This window comes from Lepus europaeus, chromosome 3 (genome assembly GCF_033115175.1).
Source record: "Lepus europaeus isolate LE1 chromosome 3, mLepTim1.pri, whole genome shotgun sequence".
Classification (NCBI taxonomy): Eukaryota; Metazoa; Chordata; class Mammalia; order Lagomorpha; family Leporidae; genus Lepus; species Lepus europaeus.
This window is the reverse complement of record NC_084829.1, coordinates 77,080,739-77,092,889: the sequence shown is the minus strand read 5'-3', so window position 1 is coordinate 77,092,889 and position 12,151 is coordinate 77,080,739. Positions and strand designations below refer to the sequence as shown.

Sequence of the window (12,151 nt, the reverse complement as noted above, 5' to 3'; positions counted from 1 at the left end):
CTGAGCTTTCCGCTGAGCCCTCCTCGTCTGCTCCTCCTGCTCACTGGTTCTTCAAATTCTCCCTCTTAAACACTTCTCAGATCTGTCTCTTTTCCTTCTCAACGTCTGCTGTCACTGTTCAAACCCTCATCACCTCTTTCTGCCACTATTGCCAAACTTCCTAATTTATCTGTGAAGAGTTTTGACCCCTGAAATTCATCTTTCAAGCATCAAATCAAGAAAATTGTCTAGAATTTTAGTCTGTTTACTCTTAGGTTTATAAACCTTTATGATATTGAGCATAGGAAAACACCATGCTCCTTAACATGAGGTCCCAAGGTCTTTACCCATCATCTGGTATTCTTTGTATTCAGTGTAACACTTGACCAACATTCAACTGCTTCTTACTGTGTACACACATCATGATATCTCTAACTTCCAGGATTTGTTTGTAATGTCTCCACTGTGTGAAAAGTTATCCCAACCTCAAATGCATACAAGGGATGGCATACAACCCTTTGAGAAGTCCTCCTTGAACCTTCCCTCCCCTTGTCAGGTTTTAGGGACTAATATCTGTACTCTTGGGCACTCATTGCACTTGAAATTATTGTATGCATGGCCAAATCTGTCTTTCCCTCCAGACTACAAGAATCTTTGAGGCAAAGACAGACCCTGACACACACAGCAAAAGTTAACATATATAGAAACTCAATGAAAGTTTTTGAATGCACAGTTAAGTGAGTTAGTATTTATTCCTGACAGACATTTTTGCTGTTATTTTTTCTAGAAAGCTATATATCCCTAAGTTAGGAGTTGTACACCATCATACTTCTGTCCTTATATTATTAACAGTATTGTTGTTGACATTAATATATATCATTTTTGCTATACTTGTTGGGTGTCACACAGTAAGTAATGAGACATTTATCTTTAGTTACTACATTTTGGTATACTTATCATTCTACTTACCTCCACTACACTGTCAGTTCTTTAAGAATTGTTCCTGAATCAAAGACACTACATGACTTCAGTTTTCATGTCTCTGTAAGATTCTCTTGGCTATAACAGTTTGCTAGACTTTGTTTTTAATGACTTTGTTTTATTTACATATATAGTAGGATGCCCTTCAATTGTAACTTATGTAATATTTTTCAAATGAATAGATTGTGGTCATGGGTTTGGGAGAGAAAGATCACACAAGCAAACTGATTTTTATAACATCAGAGCAATTATACTTTATTTACAAGTTATTTGCTTATTTGAAAGTCAGAGTTACACAGAGAGAGAAGGAAAGTCAGAGAGAGAGAGACAGACAGACAGAGGTCTTCCATCTGCTGGTTCACTCCCCAGTTGGCTGCAACGGTTGGAGCTGTGCTGATCCAAAGCCAGGAGCTTCCTCCGGGTCTCCCATGTGGGTACAAGGGCCCAAGGACTTGGGCCATCTTCTACTTCTTTCCCAGGCCATAGCAGAGAGATGGATTGGAAGTGGAGAAACCAGGACTTGAACCAGCACCATATGGGATGCCAGCACTGCAAGCGGTGGCTTTACCCACTATGCCACAGCGCTGGCCCCAGAGCAAGTGTACTTACTACAAAGATACTTCAAAAGGCTCATGGAAAATCAAATTAAAAAATAAGATTATTTTGGTGCATGAATAGTTTTTTCATGAGGCATTTTCCATGAACTTTTTGAAGACTCTATGTATGAACATTTCTTATTCCTGTTGCTATTGACCTTGACCATGTTTGTTAGATTTCTCCATTGTAGTTACTCTTTTTCCTCTCTCTCTGAATACTTTACTTTTTGGAAAGAAGTTACTGCAGACAGTGTCCACTTAAGGAGTGGGGTGTTAATGTTTTCCCTTTTTGAAGGTGAAGTATCTACATGAATTATTTGGGAGTCTTCTGTAAAAAAGATAGATCTCTTTTTGCTTCTTTCCATTTATAAATACATAAACTAATTTATGGGCTCATGGATATTTACTTTATATTTTTACAAAATTTATTTATTTCTTTGAAACATTGGCTCATTCCCTAAATGACCTCAATGAGAAGTCAGGAGCCTGGAACTCCATCCAGGTCTCCCACATAGGTGGCAAGGGCTCAAGCTCTCAGGCCATCATCCACTGCTTTTGCAGGCACATTAGCATGGAGCTGGATTGGAAGTGGAATAACTTGGATGCAAACCACCAGCATCATGGGCAGTGGTTTAACCCACTGTGCCACTATGCCGGCTCTTTATTTACACTTTGAGTTACAACCCAATACTATTTATCTAACTTGTTACTCAAATGGGAGACTTTTTTTCTTGGCTCCTGTGTCTCTTTGCTATTCTCTTTGCCATTGGTTCACCCTCCAATGGCCGCCGCGGCCGGTGCCCTGCGGCTGGCGCACTGCACTGATCTGAAGCCAGGAGCCAGGTGCTTCTCCTGGTCTCCCATGTGGGTGCAGGGCCCAAGCACTTGGGCCATCCTCCACTGCACTCCTGGGCCACAGCAGAGAGCTGGGCTGGAAGAGAGGCAACCGGGACAGAATATGGCACCCTGACTGGGACTAGAACCCTGTATGCTGGCACCGCAGGTGGAGGATTAGCCTGTTGAGCCATGGCACCGGCTCTTTGCTATTCTCTACTCTCTAGTACAAGAAGATGTTCCAGGCTCATTTTACATATATTCTGCTCCAATCCTGGATCCAGTCATTTACCCAAGAATCTCTGGTTATTTTATTGGACCAACATTTAATCTGGGTCCCATGTCTGCTTTTTGCTAGTAGGGTGTCATGATTCTAAGCCCTTTCAGCTGACCAAGCAAAGAAATACATGTAAGTATACTAACCTGTGTATATACACATACTTGTAAATATACCCAAATGTAACCATGCATATCTATATTAAACCAAACAAGAGTTCACAGTGGGGGCTGGCACTGTGGTGTAGAGTTCACATATGGGTGCTGGTTCAAGTCCTGGCTAGTCCACTTCCCATTCAGCTCCCTGCTAATGCACTTGGGAAAACAGTGGGTGATGGCCCAAATGCTTGGGCCCCTGCACCCATGTGGGAGACCTAGAAGAAACTCCTGGCTTCTTTAAATTGGCCCAGCTCAGGCCAATGTGGCCATTTGGGGAGTGAACCAGCGAATGGAAGATCTTTCTCTCTTTCTGCCTCTATCTCTGCCTCTCTGTAACTCTTTCAAAGATTTAAATAAATCATTTTTTTTGAAAGAGTTCACACTGGTGTGTCCAACTCCAATCTATCACTACACAGATCATTCTAGCCTCCTCCTTCTGCTTACTTGTAAACTTACACTCCAACAGTAAGAAACCTGGCTCCCAACATCTGTCATCAGTTTACTGAAGTATTCAATTCTAGTATGCACATAGCAGCATCAGAATTGTTGACTCATACAACTGTGGGAAACAACTATCTGAACCACAGCGCACTGCCTTACAGGCTACTCATTTTCAAATGTATTTAGGTCAGCAAATTTTATCTCAGTTCCCTCAATGAGTTGTTCCACATATTTTGAAATATAATTAGATTATTTTGTCACAGTTGATAGTCCACTCTGGGACCCTCCAACTTCCTATGTGATTTTTTTATCGTTATCTTGAATTTATTTGGAAGATACAGAGCAAGAGCAAGAGGAAGAGCGAGAGAGCGAGAGCGAGAGAGAGAGAGAGAGATATTTTCCATCTGCTAATTTAGTCCCCAATTGCCCATAACAGATAGGACTAGGCCAGTCTAAAGCCAGGTGCCATTCAGTCAGTGTCTTCTGCATGGGTGGCAGTGATCCTTGTACTTGAGTCATCACCTGCTGCTTTCCCAGTGTGCATATTAGCAGGAAGCTGTATCAGAAGTGGAGCTGGAACTTCATGCATTTTTCCATGCAGTGCCTTAACTTAATTGCATCATATGCCACCCCTTTCTATGTGTTTTTTTAATTTACATACGTTAAGGTCTACTATTTGCTTTATGGGTTGTAATACACAGTGTCATTTATTCACCAGTACAGTAACATACAGAATATTTTCACACCCTAGAAATCCTCTGTACTTCACATATTCAACTTCCACCCTCCTTAAGACCCTGGCAACCACAGATCTTTTCATTGTCATAGTTTTGCCTTTTCAGAAACATCAAATAATTAGAATCATGCAGTATGATGCTTTTTTTTTAAAAAAAAGTTTAATTATTTGAAAGTCAAGGTTATACAGAGAAAGGAGAGGCAGAGAGAGGTCTTCCATGTGCTGGTTCACTCCCTAGTTGGCCTCAATGGCCAGAGCTGTGCCTATCCAAAACCAGGAGCCAGGAGCTTCTTCTGGGTCTCCCACATGGGTATGGGGGCCCAAGGACTTGGGCCATCTTCTACTGCTTTCCCAGGCCATAGCAGAGAGCTAGATCAGAAGTAGAGCAGCCGGGTCTTGAACCGGCACCCATATGGGATGCCAGCACTTCAGGCCAGGGCAATAACCCGCTGCGCCACTGCACCACTGCGCCAGTCCCAGTATGATGCCTTTAAGGCTAACTTCTTTCACATATCGCTATGCATTTGAGTTTCATACATGTCTTCAGGGCTTGACAGCTCATTTCTTTTTACTGGGGAATAATGTTCCATTGTATAAATGTCATACAATTTGTTTATCCATTTGATCTACTCAAGGACATCTTTGTTGCTTCCTATTTCTAATGTTTATGAATAAAGCTACTTTGGGCATCTGTTGGCAGGTTTTTGATTTTTGGTGTTTTTTTTTTTTTTTTTGGATCACCATCATTTATGAAGTTGTTTAAGGAGCATAATAAGTCCATGTTTTTTAAGAAAGAAGATGGCTGTATGAGTAAATATAAAGTTCATCCTACAGATGCTATTGTTAAATTAATCCCACCTAGAAAAGGCTGCTGTATAAATATTATTTAAAATCTACCCTGGTAACTCATATTATCAAGTTTACCCTGATAATACATTATCTCTGTTTTACAGATGATGAAATGGATTGATGTAAATTGAGACACATAACTAGGAATTTCAGAGCTGAGTTTTGAACCCAGATTTGGTTGGCTTCCAAAGCAGATGCTACACAGTAAACCTGTTGGTATCACCACAAAGTTCTGATCTTTAACTCAAGCCTCATAGCTTCAGTGGAGAAAACATATCTGGTTGAAAAAATAAAAGTCAAATAGGTCTGGGAGTTGGAAGGGCAGGTTCTTTATTTTCAAAAAGGCACTTAATGTCAATGGTCACTTTCAAAACAGTTACACTATTGGCTTTTCTTTCTCCCAACCAGCCCCAAAGAGATCATATCAAAGGAGAGTACATTTTAAACCAATAAGCTGCAGGATGTACACCTGACAGACCTCACAGAAACCTCACAAAAAGTGGGGAAAGAAACTTGGAAAAACCAGCACACTGCCAGCCCAGAATGTGGAGAGCTCTCCCAGCCAGGTGGGCTGGCAAGGGTACCCAAGCCTAGAGAATTATATTTTACATTATTCAAAATAATATAAAATTTTGAAAGTTGTGTACATAAGTTGTTTAAGATTTCTCCAGCACGGACTGATACAGAGCACAATGAGATTTTCAGATCCAGCAGCTTCAGACCCAGCAAAGCATGATGAGTTTTATATGGCAAAATCAGTGGCAAACACATACTCTTTCTTTCAAGATGGTAGGAAAACAATTAAGTGATCACCAACCTGTGGTGCACATGACCTATTTTGCTACCTGTGTGGGAAGCAGATACAGCTGGGGCAAAGTTTGGTCTCAAAGGTCTCACCATCTTAATTTGGTCATTTCTGATGAAAAAAAAAAATAAAGTTGTCCAAAGATACCTTAAAGTTGTAAACCTGAAGAGCATGTGGTTTTTGTTTGTTTTTGACAAACTCCTCCAGGAACCTTTCTGGTTTGGCTGGTACTTTTGTACAGAGCAATGAGGTTCCCCATAGAGGAGTCTATCGCTGGACTTTGGCTCCCAGTAAGGCAGGCCCGTATCTCTTTCCCACCTCTGTGGAGGAGGCAATATGCATTAGGCTGGAAACTATCAGAAAGTAAGAAAGGGGTTAGACTGCTGCTTCCAGAGTTTGGAATGGCTTGTAATGTTTTTGCAAAATGACTGCTACAACAACAAAAAAGGTAATTACAAAACGAGTACGTCACAACATGCTTTGAAAGATGTTTTCATTGTGTGAACATTCCCTAAATGTTATTCCCAAAGTGCTCAGGCCCTAGTCCCATGGAAATCTCTAGGTAAGGGCAGAGAGTTTAGTGAAAGAGACATGGAGGATGGAAAGGTGGCAAAAGGAGAGAGCAGTCTTCCAGCTAAAGATCAGCCTTCAGTTTAGAGGTCAGCTTTGGGCAGGCCAGCCTCAGGTGGAGTAAAGGTCAGAGGGAGGAGCAGCAGCAAGGTGAGACCAGGGTGTTCTGCAGCTAGTTCAGGTCAAGCAGAGTCTGGCCCAGCATCCTTTGTGTACACAGGTGCTCCTCTTTGGTGCATTCCAGTTTGTCTTCCAACTCATCAATTATCTTTTCCAACTTCGTTACTGACCTCTCAACAAATTCAGCACAGGTCTCTCTGCCCGCTTGAGTTTATCAGTAAGAATGGTTATCTCTTCCTTGTACGTGTCTTCTTTTTGAGAATGCTTTCTTTCAGCAGACAACTTCAGGTTCTGGTCTATCAGTCTGATCTGCTCATCCATCTCTTAGCAATGGGATCCTACGTGCTCAGCTCATTCCTCGGTGCGTTCCCCGTCTCCTTCGATTATCACCAATTTATGAGCCACCTCTTCCTACTTCTTCTGCAATATGCTTAGCTTCTTTGAGTTCCAAGAGTTTCTGGAGTTCCATCTTTTCTTCATTTTTTAAGGGCTCACTTCCAAAAACCTTCATACCTCTTTCATTTTCATAAGCAGCTTTTTCTGCTTCTTCCAGCTTTTGCAGGGCAGTGCCAGGTGCTCCTGAGCATGGCCCAGCTCCTCCTCAATCCACTGGACCCTATGGTTCAATGAGGCCACCACAGCCTCAGCCTGCTCTAGGGCCCGCCTTTCTCCACTTCCCGAAAGAGGCACTCAGCTCTCTCCTCTTCATCACGCACCTGTGGCTGCAGAACCTGGAACTTGTGCTTCACCGCTTGTGTGGTGGTATGGTGGTCATCCTGGCCATGAGGCCCATCTCACACTCTTGCTTCCTCTACTCCGTGTTACAGCCCTTTGATATTTTTGAAATAAGAGAACAAGTGCACTTTAACTTTTCATAGTTCATAGCATTGAGGACACAGCACATGTATTTCGAGTCCACTGTCATTAGAAGGCCGTTTTGGAAGTTGACACAAACCAGGCTACTATTTCTATGGGCGAGAAATACCTTTCCCCAGATGGCTCTGGCTTTGTTCAGTGCTTCTAGGAGTCACTATGCTGTTTTTCACTTTGTAGACATAAGCACATCTCCTGTCCAGATAGAACTCCGTTTCGTTTTCAGCATAAACACCTCAATTTTAATAATAGTTGTGTTCTCACTTTGGTTCTGGAGATCCCATGTATAGCCAACAAAATTGGCCTTGAACCACAGCCTTGCCAAAAAAGGTTCCAAGCAGATTTCCAACAGTTCCAAGATGGTGGAAGCAACTACATACCGGTTTTGATGCATACATAAATTTTCAAATCATAAGAGGTTTTTTTTGTTTTTTGTTTTTTTTTTTTTGACAGGCAGAGTGGACAGTGAGAGAGAGACAGAGAGAAAGGTCTTCCTTTTTGCTGTTGGTTCACCCTCCAATGGCCACTGCGGCTGGCGCACTGCGCTGATCTGAAGGCAGGAACCAGGTGCTTATCCTGGTCTCCCATGGGGTGCAGGGCCCAAGCACTTGAGCCATCCTCCACTGCACTCCCAGGCCATAGCAGAGAGCTGGCCTGGAAGAGGGGCAACTGGGACAGAATCCGGTGCCCCGACCAGGACTAGAACCCAGTGTGCCAGTGCCGCTAGGCGGAGGATTAGCCTGTTGAGCCACGGCACTGGCCCCAAATCATAAGAGTTTTAAAGTCTCCCCTTTCTCATCTGACCACATGTAACTAAAAGTAGCCATGCAGCTCTTTTAGTAATTTGCTTAGAAATTTCTTCTGTCAGATATCCTAATCCATCACTCTTTGTAAAAAAGATTTATTTAATCCATCACTCTTCAACATCTGCCTTTAATACAACTTGCACATGGCCATAATTCAGCCAAGTTCTTCACCATCTTGTAAAAAGGGAGGTCTTCGCTCTAGCTTTCAATACTTTGTTCCTCATTTGCCACGTGCAGCCTCATCAGAATGGCCTTTACCTTGCCTATCTCTATATCCGTATGCTGCTCACAGCTCCATAAGTAATCTGCAAGAAGATTCAGACTTTTCGTACAGTTCCTTTCTTGTGAGCCTTCCCCTGAGTCCCCTGGAATATTCTGTCGATGGCAGTCTAGTCTAGTCTAGTCTAGTCTTTTTCTAACCTGGTGCTTTTACCCATTACCCAGTTCCAAAGCAGCTGGCACATTTTGAAGAATTTGTCACAGCCATCAGTCCCACTTCTCAAGACCAACTTGCTGCCTTCATCTGCTTTTTTGCTGCTGTAACAGAATCTCCAAGAATAGGTAAAATGATAAAGCACAGCCATTCATTTCTTATAGCTCTAGAGGCGGGGAAACCCAAGATTGAGGGGCTGCGTCTGTGAAGGGACTTCTTGTTGCATCTTCTCCTGGAGGAAGGGGAAAGGACAAAAGAGCACTTGCGGTTGGACTCACAGCCTTGAGCCCTTTTACAACTGACACTAATTCGCACATGAGGGTGGAGCCCTCATGATCTAAACAACTCCCATTAGGTACCACGTAATTCTGTTGTATTGAGGATTAAATTTCCAACACATGAACTTCAGGGAACACATTCAAACCACAGCAGTCTTCCACATTTGTAAACTGTTGTGAATTGGGTACTGGACTGTAGTTTTCATGATAGCTAATAGGGATCCGGAGTGCGTCAGTTCTGTGATTCTGTTCTTGGTGTATGTTTGTATAGCTCATAAGTGTAAATAAACACACTGCTGTCCCAGGTGCAGTGTGTACAAGGTGATAAAAGTCACAACCACCACGTCTTAATTTATTTGCCAGTAATTTTCTTGTATGTGACTGGCGCCCCCTTGTGAATAAGGAACTTCAGTTGGCTTCCACTGTAAAGGAAGCCAAGGAAAGTGCAGTTTCAGGAATTTCACATGGTATTTACTAGGTAAAGATGCTGAGGTTGTCTGTGTGTTTGAATGGACACAAAGGTGAGAATCTGGTTGCTCTTAAAAAACATCCAAGATTCCACAATATGAAAGTAGTAGGCAATTTTCTAGGTGAAGTTATGACTAATTTGAACTTTGCTAGATCATCAAAGTAAATAAGGCAATTTTTATTATTAAAATAAAACATTAATATTAAAATATTTGTATTATTTTAATAGCTACTAGAATCATTCTGATACACATAACATGATATTGAGCCTTGAGAAATTATCCCAGAAAACTTTCATATAGTTTACATATTTGAAAATTATTCAATTCAGTTAATTTAAAGCAAGCTGATTACTTGAGTTATACAATAAATCAGTTACTTTAAATTACCTGCTTTGCATAAAGCCCTTGCCACTTACAACAATCCTTTTATGCTCTGAGAAATATGACTTATAATTTTGCCATCATAAATATTTATTAATTACTACTTATAGCACTGCATTAGGTCCTCAACAAGCAACCCGGAATAATTTCTACACACAAGGATGCTTCCAGTATAAAATACATACAATGGATACACAACCAGTTCAGCTGGAAAACAAATGACTCAAGTTAATAGGATAGTATTCATGTTCTCTGAACAGTGTGCAAGGGCAGGGGCAGTCCACACCCGACTCAGTGGCATCCTAGGTCAACAAATGGAGAAAAAGTTAGGCAAGAAGTGACACATTTCTTAAACAAAAGGTAGATGAAAAGGTTATTGGACTATTCTCAGAGATCTTGTTTTGTTAGAAACTATCAAATTATGAATTGTATGTTGTTTATTACTGCTACTTTCCAGGCACAGGCTCTCCTATCGCTTCCCTCCTTCTTCTTACCTAGTTTCTTAAAGCTTTAAAAAAAAAAAAAATCGCATTGTTGCAGTGTTTTCCTCTCTCAATTAGATTGCCCGGAGTGATCATCCTTTTAGATTCTCCTTCAGGTCCAAGTGGGCTTCTCTAACAATAAAGTCCCTCTCAATTCTCCCTCTACTCTCAATTGTTCGTGACTTAATTTAGCACATTACCCTGTTCGATCATCCCCTGTAAACAAATCTACAGAAAAATGTGCATTAATTCAACTTTGTGTGTGATGGGCAGGCAAAGACTATTCTTCGCTGTAGCATGAAGGCAAATATTCCTTCAGTTATGTAGAGGGCTCCTCGTGCAATTCCCTTGTCCAGGTGGCGAGCATACGTAATGGGTGTGAAAGAAACAGGAACCCAAGTGAAATCGGAGTGACAGGTAAGGACCAAAGCTCATCTTTGCCCACAAACCACTCATTCTTTCTAGTCTTGTTCCCCAGGACGCATCCAGGGTGGATGCGAGGTCACCCGTGGAAGGGCGATGGGCTCCGCCTCCGTAGGGGCCCAGTGCCGGCGAGCGAGGCGGGGAAGGAGGATGGGGAGACCCGCGAGGGCCCAGGTGGCTCGTTCGTGCGCGGAGGGGGCAGGGGCTGACGCGGGGCGGGTGCGGGGCGGGGAGCGCCTGCGCCACCCTGGAGCCCGCCGCCCCCTGCCCGCAGCATCCCTGCGCAACAGCCTCGGTGAGCGGGCGGGAGGAGGGCCGCGCCGGCCCCTCCACCCCCGCGCGCGGCCACGTGACGCGGGCGGAGGGGATTGGAGCGGCGGCGGCGCGAGGAGGCAGACTGGTGCGGCGCGGGGCGCTCGCGGCGGGACCTCCTCCTCCTCCCTCCTCCTTCTCCTGGGAGCCTGGGCGACACCTTCTGCTCGGCGGCGCTCGTCGACGTCGCCGCCGCTGCATCCTTCGCCGCCGCGGCCCCGGGAGGAGGGGGAGAAGACCCAGCCGGGCCGTCGCCGTTGGAGGGGTCCTGGGCTGCCGCTCGCCCCCGCCCCTGAGCTGTCGCCCCCTTGGTCAGCCCTCCCCGGGGTCTCGGCTCGTTCCTGCCTCCGCCGCCTGCGCCAGCCTCGGCTCCGCGATGGGGCTCCTGGACTCGGAGCCGGGCAGTGTCCTGAACGTGGTGTCCACGGCGCTCAACGACACCGTGGAGTTCTACCGCTGGACCTGGTCCATCGCAGGTAAAGGCGCTGGCTCCCCCACCCTCGCCTGGTCCTGCAGGCCTCTGCCTCGCTGTCTGCCCGCGCGGACAGGCAGCGGTCTCCGGTGCCAGGGCGCCGGGATTCCGGCCTTGCCTCTGCCGGGGTGCTGAGTACCAGCGGAAGGACCGGGGCGCAGGCACCGCGGTCGTGCGCTGGTTAATCTGATCCGAACGTTAAGGCCTCCCCTCCCCCGCGGCGCTCGCACGATTTCCTCGGAGCTTCTCCCAGGGCTGCTCAGCCCCTCGGATGCGTGCGCTGACATCTCGGATGGAGCCTGTGCAGCCCAGCTCTCCTCGCAGCAACCTTCCGCCCCGCCCTGCGCTCCCACATCACCGCAGCGCATCTTACAGTTGCACTTGGTGCACAGGATTGGTTTCAACGTCTAGTCGTAGTCTGTGTGGGGAGAGGGCTAGGGCCTGCAGAGGGCACCAATGGGAGCTGTCTTTTTTGCCGCTTCTGCCTCCTGGTTGCTGGCTGACACCATCCCGCTAATACTGTCTTCACTTAGTTCATCCATCTGTAGGATAAACTGTACTGAAACGTAAGATGGCATTCTTTTGCTCATTGAGCCTTGAAGAATGTGGGTCTCTGAGGCTTTGCCGGCAGCCGATACACGTTTGGAGTGATTGTCTGTAATGGCTTTGCGCACTGCAGTGCAGTCAGGGGGAGGGGGAGCCCGAAACACCGGGGAAGAAATAGAAGTCTCTGGGAAAAGGGGTCTCCACAGCAGCGCCTAGAGGTCGTCCCAGAAGCCTACATACCCCAGTATATGCTTGTCTTAAGTAAGCCAACTTTTTCTTTAGCTGTTGCAGCTTATCCGGCAAGGCTGTCATGTAGCTGATTTATGTAG

At 45.0% G+C, this 12,151-nt stretch overlaps 1 protein-coding gene and 1 pseudogene across 2 annotated transcripts in view; one reads left to right on the top strand and one right to left on the bottom strand.

Moving 5' to 3' along the window:
* ELOVL4 (ELOVL fatty acid elongase 4) overlaps positions 1 to 12,151 on the top strand; it is a 77,139-nt gene that overhangs the window by 28,090 nt on the left and 36,898 nt on the right. The window contains exon 1 of one of the 2 annotated variants that reach the window (XM_062187585.1): positions 10,980 to 11,280. The exons of the other annotated variant lie outside the window; for it this stretch is intronic. Coding sequence (XP_062043569.1) covers positions 11,181 to 11,280 — 100 coding nt within the window. The 5' untranslated portion in view covers positions 10,980 to 11,180. Of the gene's footprint in view, positions 1 to 10,979; positions 11,281 to 12,151 lie in introns of those variants that run through there. 2 annotated transcript variants of the gene reach the window in all.
* On the bottom strand, positions 6,399 to 11,005 carry LOC133756582 (tropomyosin alpha-3 chain-like; annotated as a pseudogene).